At 34.4% G+C, this 20689-nt stretch overlaps 2 protein-coding genes across 2 annotated transcripts in view; one reads left to right on the forward strand and one right to left on the reverse strand.

Annotated features, from left to right (window-relative positions):
- Positions 1 to 12334: 12334 nt before the first annotated feature.
- Positions 12335 to 18072, reverse strand: LOC127854186 (probable 28S ribosomal protein S23, mitochondrial). The gene is made up of 5 exons (XM_052389201.1): positions 17954 to 18072; positions 17570 to 17731; positions 15103 to 15183; positions 14698 to 14812; positions 12335 to 12776 (listed from the first exon to the last, which is right to left on the reverse strand). Exons 1-5 carry the CDS (start codon positions 18001 to 18003, stop codon positions 12717 to 12719), a joined length of 468 nt encoding a protein of 155 aa, XP_052245161.1. The 5' UTR covers positions 18004 to 18072; the 3' UTR covers positions 12335 to 12716.
- Positions 18002 to 20689, forward strand: part of LOC127854100 (CUE domain-containing protein 1-like) — a 42177-nt gene continuing 39489 nt past the window's right edge. The window contains exon 1 of the mRNA XM_052389098.1: positions 18002 to 18128. The gene's annotated coding sequence lies outside the window, so the exon portion shown is untranslated. The remainder of the gene's footprint in view (positions 18129 to 20689) is intronic.

The following is a 20689-nucleotide window of genomic DNA, read 5'->3' on the forward strand; positions in this document are numbered from 1 at the left end:
CAGTATATAATAGACCATCACAATGTGTTTTTTTTTTCATAATCCCACATTTATAAATTTGAAATATACTTAACGAGCACAGCAAAAGCAGGTAACTATAAATAGCGATGTCACAGACAATTTATAAAAACTCACGCTATTTACATTATTTGCAGATTATGGTTAGATCGTTGGTCAACTCGACAGCAACAAACGCGCTTAAATGAATAAGCATTTTTGCGCCCTTCCTTGTGAGCATGACTGGAATAAATTTAAATTGTAAAATAACTTACAATCATATCCCATGTGCGTGTCGCGGTACGATCCGTGTTTCTAGTTCTACTTCGCGGGATCGATGCTGAGACACAGAAGTTCTTGCTCCAGCGTCATCACTCGTACGCGGATCCGCTAATCATATTTGGATATGTGAAGGGGGTCACGCTTATTGGGGAGCTTACCGGGTTTAAGTGGTTACAGTAGTTGCAACTTATTTCCAAGATGGCGTCGTTTTTTTGTGTGTTTTTTTCGTGGAATATTGGATATTTTTACCCGATAAGTCACTTTTTCCCCCGACATCTACGGTAATGAAACAAAACAAGAGGGCCAAGATGGCCCTAGTTCGCTCACCTGAGAGGAGTCGGTTCATTCAATCTTTACCAAACGTCAAACTTGACCTAGATATTGTCCAGACAAACATCCTGGTCAAGTTTCATCATTATTGAACCAAAACTCTGGCATATGGAGTGTTTTTGTTTTTGTAAGATTTGACCTGGTGACCTATATTTTGAGTTGACCCCCCTTACCAAACATCAAATTTTGCTTACAAAAATAAATATTATGACCAAGATTTATATATTCTGAAACAAAATTGTGACCTCTAGAGTGTTTACAATGGATTTTGTATAATATAATGAAAATTTGGACAATCTAAGGGCAATAATTATGGCATTAATTATGTGATATATATAAAACCAATCTTTGTGACAAGTTTCATGATGATTGGGCAAAAAAAGTGATTTCTAGAGTGTTTACAAGCTTTTTTTCCTATATAAATATAAGAAAACTGCCCCCGGCAGCCATGTGATTCAACTGACCGGAACCATTTTCGAACTCAACTCTCATATCAAGGAAACAAATGTTCTGACCAAATTTCATAAAAATTGGGCCAAAAATGTGACTTCTAGAGTTGTCACATGTTTCACTATATACATATAGAGAAAAATGCCCCGCCCACTGGCGGCCATGTTTTTTCACCGATCTGGACCATTTTCGAACTCGTCCGAGATATCAATAAAACCCATGTTTTATATATAAATTTACAACAACCATCATATTTTACCTATTCTTGATTTATTATTGATGTCTTTAACATAAGCACTTTTAACATAACTAGTGCATCACCTATCTTTGTTAACTTCTTTTATACATGTATTGTGTTCTTGGAGTATAAATAAATCTTCAAACAGATAAACTAAAAATGATATTAAGGGACTTGTTCACAGTATGGAAAATTATTTAAAAATTGGCATGAATTTAGAAAAAAATATGTTGGTTAAAGACGAGCATCAATCACCAACCGTTAAAAAATATTGTAATCAATAATTTGAAAAAAAAATACTACAAAGAGTTCAAAATTCGCTGTCATGTATAAAGGCCAAAGTGGTAGAAAGGTAGCATGTCATACTTTGCTTCCCAATTGTCATGAATCAGTGGTAAAGCAAGATTTTTTATTCAACACATTAGAAAGTTTATATAATTACATTTTTTAAATAAGAAAATCAGTGTACAAGCAAGATTATTTTATGCCAGTGGCACATTTATTAACGTTACTTATTTAACGCGCTAAAATAAGTTTTAATAAAGTAATACCAAAACTCTTTTAAATGGATCTTAAAGCATCTTTATGTTCAAAAACTGCAATTAATGTAACTGCACTACATGGGCGCAAGGCCCACACACGTCATATTGGATTTTGCATTATAACGGAGCGCTTTATATTAAATTTATGCACTTTTAACTTTTTAAATGCATGTTAAAAACCAACAAGGATTATACATGTATTTAAATATAAACATTTAACAGCTTAGAGAGGAATCAAAATCACAAAATGTGTAAAGAAATTTCTTGATACTTAACTTAAAAGCAAGTTTACAGATTTAAATATCAATTTGTTATTTCCTCAATCTTAAAGGGGCCTTTTCACAGATTTTGGTATATTTTGAAGTTTGTCATTAAATGCTTTATATTGATAAATGTAAACATTGGATCTTAAAAGCTCCAGTAAAAAAAACTAAGAATAAAATTAAAAAAAAGGAATAAAAAGTAGCCGGTACCAGGGCTCGAACCAGTGACCCCCGGAGTCCTGGAGGAGTCTGAAGTAAAAACCGCATTAACCCTCTCGGCTATTCCGCCGGGTCTTAACAGGTTAAGTATTTTATACCTTATACAAGCAATCTTCGTAGTTTCGTAAATTTAAACGACAACAACAGAACTCTCCAAATTATTCAATCGTTTCGCGTTGCAACGCTTTATAATTTTTAGGTTTTCAATTCGTCAAAAGATACATATAATGGCTATATTGGACTATGGTAAATGTTCAGTAATACTGTTTCCTCACAAATATCATAACTAAAACGAAAATTTGCGAATCTGAAACGACTTTTTTCAATTTTGTCAATTTACCAAACCGTGAAAAGATCCCTTTAAACCAATACAGGATCTTATATGATAACATTTATAAAATGTTTAGAACAATGAAGTTCAAAACGATAATGTTTACTTCAAGTTCAATATCTACACCTTCACTCGTATTTGTTGTAGAACCAATATTTGAATCTATGAATTATATGAACAATAGACTAGTGCACCAAATAGTGTACATATCTAATGTATGTTATACATATACAAGTTCACAACTGTACAGTAAAAAATTATTTGAAATTGAATTCAACTCAAATTGTCTTTATTTCTTATACCAATTCTACTTAATTGTTATTAACTTATTATAGTTTTGTATTGTTGCAGTTTAAAAAATCATACATTTGCTTCTTTATTAGTGATTCTTCACTTTTTGAGGTATTATTCATTAATACTGGTATCAATATTTTACTACATAAAACATGTGCATGTATCTAAGGTGATAGTTCTTCAGGTAGATTAAAATATATTATGTAAACTCAGGTACACCTACAACACTCATTATCAGGTCAGTTCTGGATAATTGCTTATCGATAGGGGATAATTGGTTATCAATGGGTATCTGACACTTCGGTATTGATGGTCAGGTCCATGATTAAGAACAATTTCAGGTACTCTTAAAGTTAAGAATTGTTACAGAACCTGAGGGTTCAGGTTAACCTGAGAGTTCGGGTAGGGGGGTAATTATATAAACCTGAAGTTATATGGAAAAGGGATGTTTTTGTTGTTTCTGGAACTTTTAGAATGTATCTAAACTCAACATATTTCTGACGTGGTGTATATATTTTAAATGTATAATGTTTGACTTCTGTTTGAAATGTTGAAATAAAATGTGTGTATATAATGTAAATAAACTGTAGTTGTAGAAACAAATGACTTATTTAATTTTTACTAGCTCGGCTAGTGTACAAGTTACACGGAAATTTGTCCAAATGGACTGGTTGCAGCATCCGTAAATAAGACCACAGGTTCTTGACTAAATTAAAATTTAGTTAAGATAATTTGTGCAAGGTTTAACTTTGATTGCTACCATCGAAGTTTAAATTTTTCGACACTGGTGGCAGCGGTGGGATATGGACTTTAACGCGTGCGTTGGAGTTAAAATTCAGAAAACGGATGGCTGATTTGGAGCAATTTACTGAACGAGAAGCTTCGTTACAGCAGATTGACCTTGAATTTCGAAACTTTTGCGATCATCTTCAGAGAGATGAATTTACAAATGTACGTGCCATTATTATGCAGAAAAATGATAAAATTACAGGCCTAGAAAGGGAAATTAGTCAACTTAAAGATGCTCTCATGAAAGTAGCACCCAAAGGTGGTGAAGGACAATCAAAATCTGATTAAATTTTGATAATTATCAATGGAAAATAACAAAGTGAAAGTGACTTTCGCTGAAATTACAAGAGGTGTCCTCCTCCAGAAAGAAAAGTTACATGTTTTGCTGAAATATACAAAAGACATCCGCCACAAAATAAAATTAATGTTAAAAGGTGTAAATCAATACCAAGTTATTCAGATAGTGTTTTTAATGAGTTTGTGTATTATTATTATTTTTACACCTATTGGAAGCCAGGATCGGATGGCTCATTTGAAAGCAGTGTACAATTCAGTAAAGTGGATCTAAGGATAACAGTGCTTGCTTCGCCATAATTAACTGGATTACTCTTACATTCGGTGTGAAATAGTGTCATAGTGATAGTATAATATCAGTACGATATAAATAATAAATAATCAACATGTCCGATGATAATAGTGAAGAAAAAATGCTTCGGCAAGAAATTGCTGACTTAAAAAAGAAAATGGTGAACTCGGAAGAAACCAGAGAAAGAAACTTACAAGATTCCATTCGCGAAAGAAACTCTGTGATAAATAAATATCAAGATCAAATGAATAGAGTAAGCGCAGAAAAAGATGATGAGATAAGAATTATGTCAAAGGCAAATGAATTGTTTAGGGCATAAGTTTAAGAAAACAGGGGAGTCCAAGGAGAAAGGGGCATGAAATACCCATGCCAAGACAAGTTTTATTTGATGGGAAGACTTCCTGGGAAAGTTTTGTGAAGCCCTTTAGAGCTTTACAAGAATCTTGCGGTTGGAATGAAGATGAATGTTTATTCCGTCTTCAAAGTAGTCTCAGAGGAGAGGCTGCTGAGTTTGCCTTCAATCAAACGACATCAGAAACCACAGCATCATATGGTAAATTGATGTTGGCTTTCGAGACGAGATATACGGAACAACGTAACAGTTCATCTTATCTGGCTGAGTTGGAAAGTCGTAAGATACAACCGAAGGAAAAGTTAGCCGAATATGTCTTTGATATTAGGAGACTGGTGATTAAGGGATACCCCACTGCGGATGGAATAACAAGGGAGACAATCAACGTTCGTTATTTCATTAAGGGTTTACAGGATCAACAAGTTCTCTAAATATTGGCATGAAGGATCCAAAGACCATTGAGGAGGCTAGGACTATTCTTGAGACCTATAATAGTCTTAAAGATGAAGTGAAAGGCAGCGTCCGAGTACGAGAGGTGCAGCAATCGAGCAAGCCAGCTTCTGCTGAATATGTTACAGAGGAGAGACTTCAGGCTTTCGGCAAAGATATCAAGTCTTCAATTGGCAAGAAAATTGATATTCTTGCAAATCAGATGAAAAGTTCTAAGACTGTAAACCGACAGTCTTACCGACAACCCAATGAGAGGGCTACTTCTCAACAACCTCGCAAGGAGTTTGCTAGAACCCCGCAAGATATTGTTTGTTATAACTGTGGCTTAAATGGCCATATTTCACGCGATTGCAAACGGAATAATGGCGGAAACCTTGGAAGCAAGAAGTTAAACTAGGTAGGACTGGTACAAACGGCCATGTATTGGTCCAACCTAGCGAACGACAACTTTATAAAATCGTGAATGCAGAGAGATTAATTTAGGTACATTAGTTTTGCTGAAAACATTACTCAGTGATATTACTTGTCATTTTGTAATTGACACAGGTGCCTGTGCAACACTAATTTCTACAGCACTTTTCAATAAAATTGCTGACAATTTAAGGCGGGAATGACAACCCGTGGATTCACCAATAAGGCTTGCTCCAGCAGCTGGAGTTTCACTTCTTTATATTGAAGTTGCGGATAATGGACTTTTAAGTATAGATGGTGTTGCTAGTGTTGAAATTCATATAGGTAAAGACGCGTTTCAGTGGGACGTTTTTGTGGCAAATATTAGAGAAGATGGACTACGGGACTAGATTTCTTGCATAATTTCAATTATAACTTAAACAAGAATGGCCTGAAATCAAATGGCAAGAAATATGACACTGTTATCGAAACTGTACTTCTTAGAGCAGTCAGGGTCACCTGTAACAAAGATATTGTTTTACCAGCAGAATCAGAGTGTTTAAATTCCCGAAATTAAATCAAATGGTGGTGAATTTGATACAAAGTTCTGTCAATTTGTGAAAAATTCACTACCAAATAAAGGCATTAGTGAGGGACTTTTAATTCGAAATACAGGTCATCAATGCCAAAAATGTGAACAATGGTGATCCAATACCGATAAGGATAATTTATACATCACCAGAAAGTGTCATTATTAAGGAAGGTTCTACTCTTGGTTATGCTGAGGATTTTGTATTGACTACTGTACTTTTAAATAAAATTACAGTAAAAGATTCATATCCGCTACCCAAAATTGACCAGTGTTTGGAAAGTTTGGATGGAGCTGTCTATTTTAGTACTTGTGATCTTGCTTCAGGATTTTGGCAAATAGAGGTAGATGAAAAGGACAGAGCAAAGACAGCGTTCTGTACTAGTAGAAATGGACTTTACGAATATGTGACATTACCGATGGGACTGTCAAATTCGCCTGCGACATTTCAGCGGTGTATGGAGTTAATATTCCGTGGCATACAATGGAAGTCTTTATTAATATATTTAGATGACCTTATTACTTTTGGAAAATATTTCACAGAACAGTTACAACGTTTGCGTGAAATGTTTCAACGTTTAATGAACGCTGAATACAAACTGAAACCCGAGAAATGTGAACTGTTTCAAACCTCTGTTAAATTTCTTGGATTTACAGTTTGCAAGGAAGGAATTAAACCAAATGATGATAAAATTGAATGTATTAAAAGTTGGCCGGTGCCAAAGAACTTCACTGAAGTTAGAAGTTTCGTTCAATTTTGTTCGTATTATAGAAGATTTATCAGGTCATTTTCTACTAGAGCTGCACCATTGAATGGACAGATGAGGGCCGGTCAGAAATTTCATTGGGATGTGGAGCAACAGGCGTCATTTGAAAATTTAAAGTCTGCATTTGTAAGTGGAGACATCTTAGTTTATCCAAAGGATGAAGAAATGTTTATTTTGGATGTCGATGCGAGTGATACTGGGTTGGTGGATGCTTGTCCCAGATGCAGTATTGTGACAAAGCAGGATGTGAAATAGAGAAACCTTTATTCTTCGCCAGCAGATCTCTTACAAAAGCGCAGTGATCATATTGTGTTACTCGTCGCGAATTGCTTGGAATGGTTACCTTCATGCACAAATATAGACATTACTTACTGGGAAGCGAGTTCTAAGTGAGGACAGATAATTCTTCGTTACGATGATTACAGATCAAATGGCGAGATGGATGGAGATTATGGCACAATTCAATTTTAAAATTGAACACCGGAAGGGTACCAAACACGTGAATTGTGATAGCTTATCTAGGATACCGTGTGATCCAAAGGAGTGTGACTGTTATGACGCGAATTCCATAATGGAGAATTTACCGTGTAAAGGCTGCAAGATCTGCTTAAAGCGTCATAATGAGTGGTCAGAATTTGCAAAGGTAGATGATGTGATACCTTTATTTACCAGGAACGTTTCCGCTTCCAGGATTAATAATGGATGTACAAGTTTTCATGCTGTGCTATCATTTTTCTACTATTGGAATATATTGGTTGTGTTTTTAGCCATGATAATCAGTAATGCGAAAAGTGTACTACACAAAGTTACTGGTAGTGTTTTGCGTCTCAGGATTCGAGACCGGGAACAGGAAAGTGAACATGGAGTATCTCCGAAAGGGTGGAAGAGGAACCATTTGAATTGAAATCTAGCGATATTGATACTACCCTAAATGTCAGTGACCAGTTCAAATCCTCGCTCTTAGTTGACCATTCTCCAGAAAGTATTGCGAAATTACAAAGGAATGACCAAGACGTGGGTTACATTATCATCTGGTTGGAAAAAGTTGTTAAACCAACCAGGGATGGTGTTGCTGGTGAATCACCAGTAGTGCGTAATTTGTGGCTAAATTGAGACATATTACACTTAAGGAATGGTGTATTGTTTCGGAAAAAAACATTTAAGGATAAGACAGTAAGAGAACAATAAGTGATACCTCCATTTCTAAAGAAGGATGTTTTTGAAATCATGTCACAGTTTGAAGTTATCAGTTCATCTTGGAATAGATAAGACAGTTTTTAAAGTTAAGTCATCCTTTTATTGGTACAACATGAAAGATGATATCAGGGATTTTATTCGCAATTGTACAGTTTGTGCAGCGAGAAAGAGACCAACGAAACCAGGTCGACATGGACTGCAGGAATATTCAGTCTCGTTTCCTCTCGACAGAGTGTGCACGGATATAATTGGTCCACTTCCTGTTACACAGCAGAACAATAGATTTATTCTCGTAGTGATGGATCAATTTACAAGATTTGTGAAATGTTACGCTATTCCAAATCAGACAGCCGAAACCGTTGCACGAAAAATTGTGTATGAATATTTCAGTAGATATGGAGTTTGTTTGGATATTCATAGTGACCAAGGATGTAACTATCAATCAAAATTATTTAGGGAAGTGTGTAGGCTCCTCGAAATAAATCAAACAAGAACTAGTTCATACCATCCTTCTGGAAATGGGATGTCTGAAAGGTTAAATAAGTGCCTATATGACATGATTACAACATATATTGATGACAATCAAACCATCTGGGACGAAGACTAAGCTCTTGTGACATCGGCATATCGTTCTAGTGTTCATAGTTCAACAGGTTATGGTCAAAATTATCTTATGTTTGGAAGGGAGGTAACTTTGCCAATTCAACTTTTTATACGGATGTTTCCCGAAATCACAAAATTGTGAAAAAGAATCTGAATATGTGGAAAGTTTGAAAGCTAAACTAGAAAATAGCTATTCTTTAGCAAGACAATTCACTAAATCAACAATTTAAAGACAAAAACGGGATTATGACTTAAGATTAAATACAAATTCTTATAAACTTGGAGACTTGGTGTACAGTTTAGATAAATCTAAAACTGTGGGGCGATCAAAGAAACTAGAACCAATAATGTGGCAAGGTCCCTTAGTGATAATTAGAAAATTTGGGGACTTATTATTCGAGATCAAGTCAAATGTGCAGAAACCAAAAATTGTGCATCATGATAGACTGAAGCCATATAACAGTAATATTATACCGAACTGGACATATGTAATGACAATGAAATAAGGACAAGGAACAGCATCACCTATCAAACAACAATTAGGTAGCTGTAAACAACAGAGCAATAAAAAGTGCAATACACTAAAGACTAATCAGTCACGGGTAGAAGATGATACTAAAATTTCTGTTAGAAGAGGCGTGAGAAATCGAAAACAGACAGAATTCTATAGGGCTTGAATAAATGACACTTAATGGCAAAGGTGGTTCATTGTTTCTCCAGAAAGATTCAACTACTATCGACTGAAACAGTGCATTAAAAAATGCTTGGATTAAGCTATTACATAAGGTACCTGGAAATCAAGTTAACCTAAAACAAAGTGATACTGCTCAGGCACCATGACTCCTTCTGATGTCAAGAAACAGAATGCATACAAGATTAACCATGACTAATATTTGTATGGACCTTCAGGTGTACTCTTGTGTATATATTCAAGGAATAAGATTAGACTTTCATTCTTCAGTTACAATTTAACAAACAGCACTCATACGTGTACTTTATAAGAAACATCTTAACAAAATTGTGAATTAAAACAAAAATAATGTCGGATTTATTGAAATGAAACAATGTGAAAATTGCAAGAAATTATTCAGAACAGTACAAAAGTTGAGAAGACATTATTTGAATTATTTGCCGTACTTCTTTGGATTTTATTGCTGCATTAACTGTGAAGTTAAGTTTGAAACAAAACTTAAACTTCTCCAACATACATTCTCTGAAAGACATAAAAGACAAGCAGTAGCTGCCAGTTGTGACATCAAAATTAAAAGACAGAATTACTTTAGTGAACCAAACAGTGAACATTTTGGAATAAACAGTGCACAATTTACTGAAAAAGAAATAGAATATTTAATTAACTCTCCCAGTGAAACAAACTTTGAATTTGTTGATAAAGTTTCCAGCATAGAGGATAAGCTTAACCTGGAACACCATCAAGAAAATCTAACTTCTACTACAAGCAAAGAAGATAAACGGAAAGTAAAAGTTCAAGTTGAACTAACGCCAATATCGCCATCGCCAGAGAATGTCAATTCTCATCATGAAAATAACTTGCTGGAAAGCATATGCTCAGACAATGAAACCACATCAATTACTACAAGTACTTCGCCGTATAACGCTGGATTGTATACATCTGGATTACCATACATGACGTGGAACACTGGAAGTCAATTCACGGTGTCGCCATACCTTTTATCCAGTCAATCCACTAGTCTGTCTACGTGTACTAGAATCCGCAGCCCCAGCAAGATGAAGGTGGAGGGTTGTTGTTGTGCAAAAATCCAAAAATTAGAAAAGACCATTACGGAAACTACCAATAAATAAGAAGCAATGATCAAGGACAGAAATGATGAAATTCTGGATGCAATGACAAAAACACTCCAATATGAGCAAGAACTTTTTAACACATATCTAAACTCAAAAAAAGAAGACGAAACCTTAAAGAACTTTCTAATAAACATCGCAGAAACCACCCTGAAAACTTTAAAAAAATGATTAAATTTCGCCTGTGTATCAGGCCCGCCTCTGCCGCCCCAGACGAGGCAGTCGCAGGTAAGTCGCCCCCGGAGGGTCCACCATGGTCAGGCAACATTGTTCACCATAAGTGGGTAGGCATGATGGATGAATTACCGCCGTGATGTCCGTGTGAGGCGAAACAACTTGCCAATCATGAACAATTTTATTTTGTTTAATATGGATTCTTTTCCTGTGTGTGTGTTTTATTTGTAAACAATGTACATCATTTATTTTATTTGTGTGTGACTGGACTAAATATTCCCTGCGAATTGGATTTACATTTGTGACTGGATTTAATTTCATTAAAAAAATGATTGCTTATCTGATTCATTCACCAGATATGATAATATGTGATTTTCATTAAAATAATTTTAACTAGAATCATCTTTTTAAGTATTCTTGGACTTTTCAAATGTTGTATGTGAAAAGAGACATTAAGTACACTACTATTATTTGCATTAATTTGTATGATGAATGAAATCTAATGTTTTAGAACCATTTCCAAAAATTATGATGATAGTATGAGTATGTACTTTGTATATATAATTTCATATATTCATTTTTCAATTTTCGAAACTTAAAAAAAAAAATTAAAAATCATTATTTCATATATATATATATATATATATATATATATATTGCGGCTGTTTTCATTATTTTATTGTTGTTGTTTTTTTTCCTCTTTAAGTAAAAGGGGAATGTCATCGATTTATTTGGATTACAAAAAAAATTCCGCTCATTTGACATCAGGGGGTGTCAAGCTGAAAGGGGAGTAGTGTTGCAGTTTTTAAAAATCATACATTTGCTTCTTTATTAGTGATTCTTCACTTTTTGAGGTATTGTTCATTAATACTGGTATCATTATTTTACTACATAAAACATGTGCATGTATCTAAGGTGATAGTTCTTCAGGTAGATTACAATATATTATGTAAACTCAGGTACACCTACAACACTCATCATCAGGTCAGTTCTGGATAATTGCTTATCGATGGGGGATAATTGTTTATCAATGGGTATCTGACACTTCGGTATTGAATGGTCAGGTTCATGATTAAGAACAATATCAGGTACTCTTAAAGTTAAGAATTGTTACAGAACTGTTCATCAGGTTAACCGAGGATTCAGGTTAACCTGACAGTTCGGGTAGGGGGTTAATTATATAAACCTGAAGTTATATGGAAAAGGGATGTTTTTGTTGTTTTTGGAACTTTTAAAATGTATCTAAACTTAACATACTTCTGATGTGGTGTATATATTTTAAATGTCTAATGTTTGACTTCTGTTGGAAATGCTGAAATAAAATGTGTGTATATAATGAAAATAAACTGTAGTTTTAGAAACAAAACACTTATTTAATTTTTACTAGCTTGGCTAGTGTACAAGTTACATGAAAATTTGTCCAAACGGACTGGTGGCAGCATCCGTAAATAATACCACAGGTTCTTGACTAAATTAAAATTTAGTTAAGATAATTTGTGCAAGGTTTAACTTTGATTGCTACCGTCGAAGTTTAAATTTTGCGACAGTATTCATCTAAGATTATCTGTTTAAAATAAAATATTAGTAATTATACTATAATTTGATGTAATCAAAATTCTAATATATTCTCGTAGAAAAGTATGTTTCCAAAAAAAACAATATTAAACAGGGAAGTTTCAAAATTTTATATGCTGTTGAATTTTAATTTTAGATTTGTGCACACAAAAAGAAGAAGTTATTTTAGCTAAATTGTTTAACTGGCACATGTCAAAATAGGACACAGCTTTACTTGAGGCCTCTACCACATTATGCACAAAGAAAATTACAAAATTCTCAGCAAGTTGATAACCTGAATGTAGTCAATAATTCAATAAATCCCATTATAGTCAAAGCAGTGGTGGGAGTTTGACCAACTTGTATAAGTGGCTGCCCATTCCTAGCCCAATCAAATCTCATTCACATTTCTTCCATTGAACTGTGAAATCTTGAATACAACAGTCTGTATCTTTGTTTCCTAGTCAAACCAGCCTTGAACACAGTCTCTTGTGATTGCTAAGACTTTTTCGATTCTTCATTCTGTGGTTCAGTTTCTTCTGCATTGTGCAGTACATTCTGTAACACATAACAGATATAATGGTCAACATAGTTATTAACAAAACCTGCACAGTATCCACATAATGGTGATCCTCGATGGTGATCCTTTACCAGAAGAATTCAAATGGTTCCATATCTTTGAATGAAAATGGAAAAAAAGAGCTACAAATAAATCATTTGTATTCCTATCATATTTCCTCTTCCTTGTATACAAAACCTGTGCAAATTGTTCCACCTCACAATCCAAGCAGGATGACAGGAAGAGATTAAAATAGAAATACTTTAAAATACTGATATGTTCTAAATCTAGGCTTAGTACCTGCTTTTGATAAACAAAAAAAACAGAAATAGCATCATAAACTCCACGATTTGTTCACTGTGTCAAATATTACACTCAAATCATCTATAAACTTCTTAATGCAAGGAAAGTAGTCGACATCAGTACAACAAATAAGCATTCAAACACAGAAACAAGCAAGTCTTGCTTAAAAATAATACAATTAAGTAATCTCATGATTTTCATGGCTTTTTCTCACCATTTTGGGAATATGCCATACACCTGTGAAGTTGAGAATGTTAGCTAACGGAAAAATTACGAAAACATAACTTAGTTTAACTTTTGAACAATAATAGATTAAACTTACATACAGATGAAAAACCTTAGTCTCAACATATCAGTGAAATTAATATCACGACTTTAAAACTCTTCATTTATGCTGTTTAAAAACTATTTCCACAAATGTGAAAGTGAAACCATCAGTATTATTCTTTTTTTCCATTTGGAATAAGACAAAATAACAGCCATAAATTCATTTAAAGAACAAATTTACAAAGATGTAAGGACATAAGAAAGAGATGTCTCAGAAACCAAGAGCTAGGTTGTCGGACCCTGATGCCCTCCAAACAGGGCCTTGACACCCATCACTCAATCCTTTCATGACATATTGAACCGAAACCAATTCAACACTTAATGTCACAGTGACCTTAACCTTTGAACTATAGACCCCAATTTCCTTAGGGTTCATCTACTGTTCAAGGCCAATGCACAATTGAAGTATCAAGCCAATGGGTCAATTTGTTGACGAGTTATTGATCCAGTTATTCATCAGTCACAATTTTCAGTCAATTCATAGAAAATGTATTGATCCTAAATGATTCTAACACTTATTGTAACAGTGACCTTGACCTTTTTACCTAGTGACTCCAATTTCAATAAGGGGTCATCTACTGTCCAAGGCCAATGCACATGTGAAGCATCAAGCCAATTGGTCAATTGATTGATAAGTTATTAATCGGAATTTATTTTCACACTTATTGTGACAGTGACCTTTGCCCTAGAAACCCAATTTCAATATGGGTCATCTAATGGCAAAGGGCAATGCACATGGTTAGCATCAAGCCAATTGGTCAATCCCTTCACAAGTTATTGATTGGAAACAATTTTAACTCTGAGTGTGACAGTCACCTTGACCTTTGACCTAGAGACTCCAATTTCAAATAGGGGTTATCTTTCGGCAGAGGCCTTTTCACATGGGAAGTATCAAGCCAAATGGTCAATCCATTCACAAGTAATTGATTGGCAACGAAATGGTCTACTGACAGACAGAATGAAAGACCGACCTACATCCAGCAAAACATTCTTCGAAGAGGGCATAATAAGGGAAGTCAAAGATAGAATTTCACAGTTACTTTTTATCATTAATTGTTCTCTTCTATTCAAGGTCATTTAGCCATATCTTTAAGCTAATACCAGTCTGTACAAGAGAGCTTCAATATTCCTGCCATGTAATCTGCACGCACATGTACAAACATGTGGTGTCGCCTTTGACAGGTGCTTGGTTCTAATAACACGGTATGGGAGTATCAGTTCTTTAAACTGGTTGCATTTTAATGCCATTAAATTAACTCTGGACTGTTGAATGACACAGTAACTACCCACCTTTGGTTTCCTGATAAACTGTTGTCCCCTGGCTCTGAATTCCTGCTCCACCTGCCTGAAAACCTCAGCCACAGACAAACCAGGCTTTTGGAGTCGCACATATTCTTCCACAAATCTGGAATGGGTTGTTTACTTTTATTTGCAGAAAAGTTGCATTCAATTAATTACCTTTAGGTCATTTTAGCATTAGGAAGGTGTAGTTCATTATTGTAAAAAGAGCATATGAGGGTGTACATTAAGCACAATAAAAGCTTGAATTCTAGTATACGTAAAATTTCTCATTGCTTTAAGTGGAACATATTGTTAACCATATTTAGTAAAATAAAGAGCACTGCCATCAAATAAGTACAATAATAAACATACTTTTTGCACATGTCTCTGGCTGGAATCAAAGTAAGAACTTACAACTGATTTTTGGATTTGCCTTTCCATTTGGTCCTCAAGTTTTTTACTGTCCCTGTGACTTCATAAACTTCCTGCATTTTACTGTAACAAATTAAAAAAAGGGTCAAAATTGTCACAAAACCAGGTTTTCAATTTGAAAAAAAGTCTGATAAAGGGAGACAAGTCAAAAAGAAATTATTGTTTAAAATTAACCCCCTTTGTTTCAAAATATATATATTTTTAGTCGTGGCAACCTTGACATTGGAGATATTGACGTAATTCTTTCATGCAACACACCATCCAATGATGGTGAACAAATATGCCAACTGAGTTTAAAATCTCACAATAAATGACATGGTTATGGCCCGGACAAGCTCATTTATGGTCATTTTTGACCTTTGTGTTACAGGTCGATAATTGAATCATTTATAAATAAAATGTATAAATGCTTAAAAAGATTTTGTTTTACTTTACATCACCTAATTTATACAGTTCAGGTCCGTCCGTCAAGTTCATCGTATTCGTAGATGTACGTAGGCGTAGGTAGACATATACAGTATCAGGTAAACTAACATCTATATTTATCTTCACCTGTCCACCTGTCCACTCTCCTTTGTTATGCTAATTCCCCTCTAGCGCTGACCTATCATATATATATAACATCAATCGTTGATGCTATGCCTTGTTGATGTTGTATACGTACGATGAACGGCATTCTTGATATTCATTAAATATATAGTATTTAACTATATATTTGCAGTTAGTTGTATTTTACCTGCCGTCAGTCCAGCCTAAAAGAACCACGTACTGTAACATTTGAACTCAAAGTGTGAATTTGACCTTGGAGATATCGAAGTAATTCTTTCGCGCGACACACCGTCTAATGATGGTGAACAAATGTGCCAAATGATTTTAAAATCTCACAATGAACGACAAAGTTATGGCCCGCACAAGCTTGTTCGGCCCGCCCGCCAGCCTACATTCGCCAATCTAATAGTCAGTTTTTTCCTTCGGAAAACCTGGTTAACAATTTAATTGTTTATAGATTTAAAGTGATACATATACAATAACACAAGTTTGTTAACCAATATGCGGAGAGCTGTCATATTTAGACAGCTTGCTTGATTATTCTCAATTTTTTTTTTATTGCATCTAAAACAGTTGTATGACTATAATTTATAAAAAAAAAATATAGTTTAAATAATTATAAAGAACAAGAGGGCCTGAAAGGCCCAAGGTATCCCCCGCAACATATGCTTTGTTTGAGATGGGTGCAAATTGGACGGATGAACATAATAATAGATGGACGGACGGAGGACAATAACACAAAACTAAGACAAAGGAAGGTTCTTAAGCCTTCACAATTTATTTCATACCAAGTTTCAAAGAAATCCGCCAAAGCGCTTCCAAGATATGGCTCCAGACACAAAAATGCCTATAGTAAAAAGTATTTTTTCAAGATACAAAGGGCCATAAGTCTGTTTTTAACAGATGGTGTACAATGCCATTTGGCGTGCATCATCCTCTTATGCATATATATACTCATACCAAGTTTAAATGAAATCCGCCAAAGCACTTCCAAGATATGGCTCCGGACACAAAAGTGCCTGTGGTAAAAAGCATTTTTTCAAGATACAAAGGGCCATAAGTCTGTTTTTAACAGATGGTGTACAATGCCATTTGGCGTGCATCATCCTCTTATGCATATATATACTCATACCAAGTTTCAATGAAATCCGCCAAAGAACTTCCAAGATATGGCTCCGGACACTAAAAAGCATTTTTTCAAGATACAAAGGGCCATAAGTCTGTTTTTAACAGATGGTGTACAATGCCATTTGGCGTGCATCATCCTCTTATGCATATATATACTCATACCAAGTTTAAATGAAATCCTCCAAAGAACTTCCAAGATATGGCTCTGGACACAAAAGTGCCGGCCGGACGGACGGACAGCCGGACGGACGGACAACGCCAAAACAATATCCCTCCGCCTCTGGCGAGGGATAATTATATTAAATCAGATTTTCCAAAATCAGTGGACATTTCAGGCAGAGAAAATTCTCAATATGTTTTTCCCCAAAATGGCAATAAGTCATCCACAAGATATTTGAAGCTTAACTACATAGGCTGAAATTCCCACCATAGATGTGTATTTATAATTTAAATATTTCATAGACCATAGAGAAATTAACTTTATTCTTGTTCCCTGAATTTGCAAGTCAACACAACTCTTTCATGTAAATTGCAGGGCATCAAAAAGTGTCCATAACATTCTGCTCTACAAAACCTTCAATGCCAAGTCAAATTAAAACCCTATTATGCCTATAGATGCATGTTATCATAGATGACGATTTGGTACAAAAAATAATTTTAATTGATATACAGCAATAACATACTGTGATATGATATAAGGTATACATAAATGATTGAATAGCAGTACAGCCTTAACTGTACTCTGTAGCATCCATAGTGCTGGCACACTTACGCTCTCACCATATCTTCTGGGTAAAGTATTTTTCGAACATGGACATTTGGCACAGGCCTATCCTCCTTTGGTTCCACCTGGGGTGGGAATTTCTTCCAGATATCAAACCACAAAGGTCTGTCTTTCCATTGCAATGCTTCAGACTTTATCAATCCTTCAACACTGAAAATATTTTCGAAAATACTTCTATGAGAGCATGAATTTGATCATAATTAGACTATTATTAGTGTTCTGTAGCCGTTGCCGTTATGCTGATGTCAAGGATTAGTTAAACATTGTTTGTGCATAACCGACAACCGTTTTTCGCTGAATAAAATATAACAATTAATCGTGAAGGTAAAACGTTACTCCTATATCATACAATCTAGCCAAAATGATGCTTACCGTTTATAAATGGTCCCATGTCTGTGCACCCTTGAGCCGGCCATTGTCATCAATTTCAATCGAGCGCTTTCAAACTTCTCGTGGGATCTCGCGCGTTTTCATATTAATAACTTCCGGTTTAAAGTCAAAGAAAAAGCCTCATAAATTTGTTATTTTACTTCAATATTTGCAACAGGTATTGTTTTGTGAAGCATATCCTAAATATATACAACTGTTTAAATGTCGATTTTAATTATTTATTGACGTATAATTTTATATTCTGTAGCAAGGTAAACATCTTGCGATATCTCAACTGTTCTGTTCATGTCAGATTATCTATAATTTTAAACTTTACGTATTTATACTAATATGATTATAGGTGGTACCTAATTTATGGGCAAAAGCTTTTTAATTTTTTTGATAACCATGTATTTTTAATAAATATATGGATATGATTGTGTTCAAAATATTATAATTGTTGCAATATTTAAGTAATGCATAAAAAAAAATCAATCTTAAAACGAGTTACATGTTCCTAGCTTAAAGATCTAGCATGTTATATATTTTATTTTTTTTAGCCACAGGAATTTAAAGCTGATTCAGTGGCTGTGGTATAGTGGATGGGGTGTCTGCTAACTGGCTTAGTCACTGGGAGGTCTCTGTATTGATCCCTTAAGTGGGTGCATTCTTAAGATAACCCTAAAGATATACTAGCATCCCCAGCAAAACCCGATAATCGATTCGCCGATAGTAATTTTCTGATGGTCATATAATTTAACAGCATAATTAATTGTTTTTCACTAAGTGTATAATAATAATTTATATATCAGATTAAAGAGAATAAAATTTTCTTTATTATGGTTTTTACTTCATGAAAATCTATAAAGGATAAGTGTTATAAATCGTTGCTTAATTATTGAACAATGCGGATTATCGGCATTTTCACACGTCCGCGGTAGAGTGCAATATGGTGGACACGGTTTGGTGACGGTGGGTATTTTCCACATGTTTTGCGGTGACGTAAATCCTAATGAATATTTATGAAGTTAAATTAACCAATCAGAGGAGGAATTCCCCTTCATGATGATGCAACTTCCGTTAAAATCGGCTTGTAAACAATTGTATACAAAGGACCAAAGTCTACGTGAATTTGTCTGAATCTTAATCGGTATGTATAAATAAATCTTATATCATTAAAAAGTACATATTCTAAGCTATAATTTGATATATGTCATGTCAGGTTTACCCGACCGCATTTTTGTTCAAAGTTCAGTGGTTATGAAAATCCCAAAATCTTCTCGGCCGTAGCAATGGCCGCCATTTTGAATTTCCTTCGCTTAGTGAAAAATTAACGACATATTAGCAGAATAAAGCCTCATTAAGCAAAAGAACAACAGTACAGTGGGTGTTATTCCATATATCTAATATTTAATTGTGTGTTATGTCACTAATATGGAATTTTCGTTTTGTAAGTATGTTTAAATTGTAAAAATATCTGTAAACACCACTGTATATAATCTTAGGATACGCATCATTTCGGACAGCGATTTAAAAACATATACAATAATGTACCAAATAGTTTGCGTACATTGATTGATTTTGCTTTGAATTAATAATAATTAAAATATTATATATGTATTAAGGATTTTTATTATTAAGTTGTTTCAATATTTAAATAAGTACAATATTACATGTGCAGAAAACAGAATAACTTAACTTTCAACTTAACTTAAGACTTAAGTAATAACCAAAAACTAACAAAGAGTAAACTTAATTGTTCAAGAAAGACTGTTATTTTAATTTATTTTATTTACTTTCAGGTGTATTTCAGTTGTAATACAGATAAGTGCCATCTGATGGGAGGATATCAGAATGGACTTCCCTGGCCCTTATTGCGAGCAAGTTGGTTTAACTTGCCAGGCTTTGAATGACTCTACCATTCAGCCCATAACACAAGAACGTCTGACCAATGGACTTTCTTGAATTAAGATTGTATGCAAACAAGGTGAATCGTCCATTAAACATACTATTTGAGTGGTTGAGACTGTTACAGCCAACAGAATCAAATGACAGTACGCTGAAGTACCGGATAAAAAATGCCAGTGAAATCAGCAAAAAGTTGAACGGAAAAAAAAAAGTCAAAGGCTTTTCAAACTTAGCAGAATTTAAATCATCAGCTTTTAATGTTGTGGAAAGCAGTGTTAAGCATTCGCCTCATAAGAAAATTGTGAATGAACAGCCAACAAGAGAGCTCATCGTCCCAGATAATTCATCGAAGGAGGTACACAGAAAAAATCCAGTAAATGAACCAATTGACAATGATGTTGTTACTGACAGTGTTTTATTGAAACAAAGCAATTTAACAGACTATGAAATACGGAAGAAACAAAAAAATCTGAAAAAACTGCAGAAATTGCTTACATCCGAACGTGAAAATCTTAACATACTAAGACATCGGAAGGGACATTATTCGGTACGAAATGTTGAGAAACGAGATGCACGAGCACATGAAACCAGAAAAAAACTTAATGAGGCAAACATGAAAATATTAAAACAAGAAAAACTCATTAATGACTATGAGTATGAGAAGCGACAAAAAAAATCAAGTGCCAATGAAGTTCAACGTGATGTGGAAATTGGCAAGATGCAACCTCAAATAATTGATCATGTAAAAAAATCCCTTCTCAACTCAGAAGATCATGTTCAACAACTTTTGAATGAAAATGAAAGTCTGCAAAAACAAGTTGAACGTTTGCA

The sequence above is a fragment of the Dreissena polymorpha genome, chromosome 1 (assembly GCF_020536995.1).
Source record: "Dreissena polymorpha isolate Duluth1 chromosome 1, UMN_Dpol_1.0, whole genome shotgun sequence".
Taxonomy (NCBI): Eukaryota; Metazoa; Mollusca; class Bivalvia; order Myida; family Dreissenidae; genus Dreissena; species Dreissena polymorpha.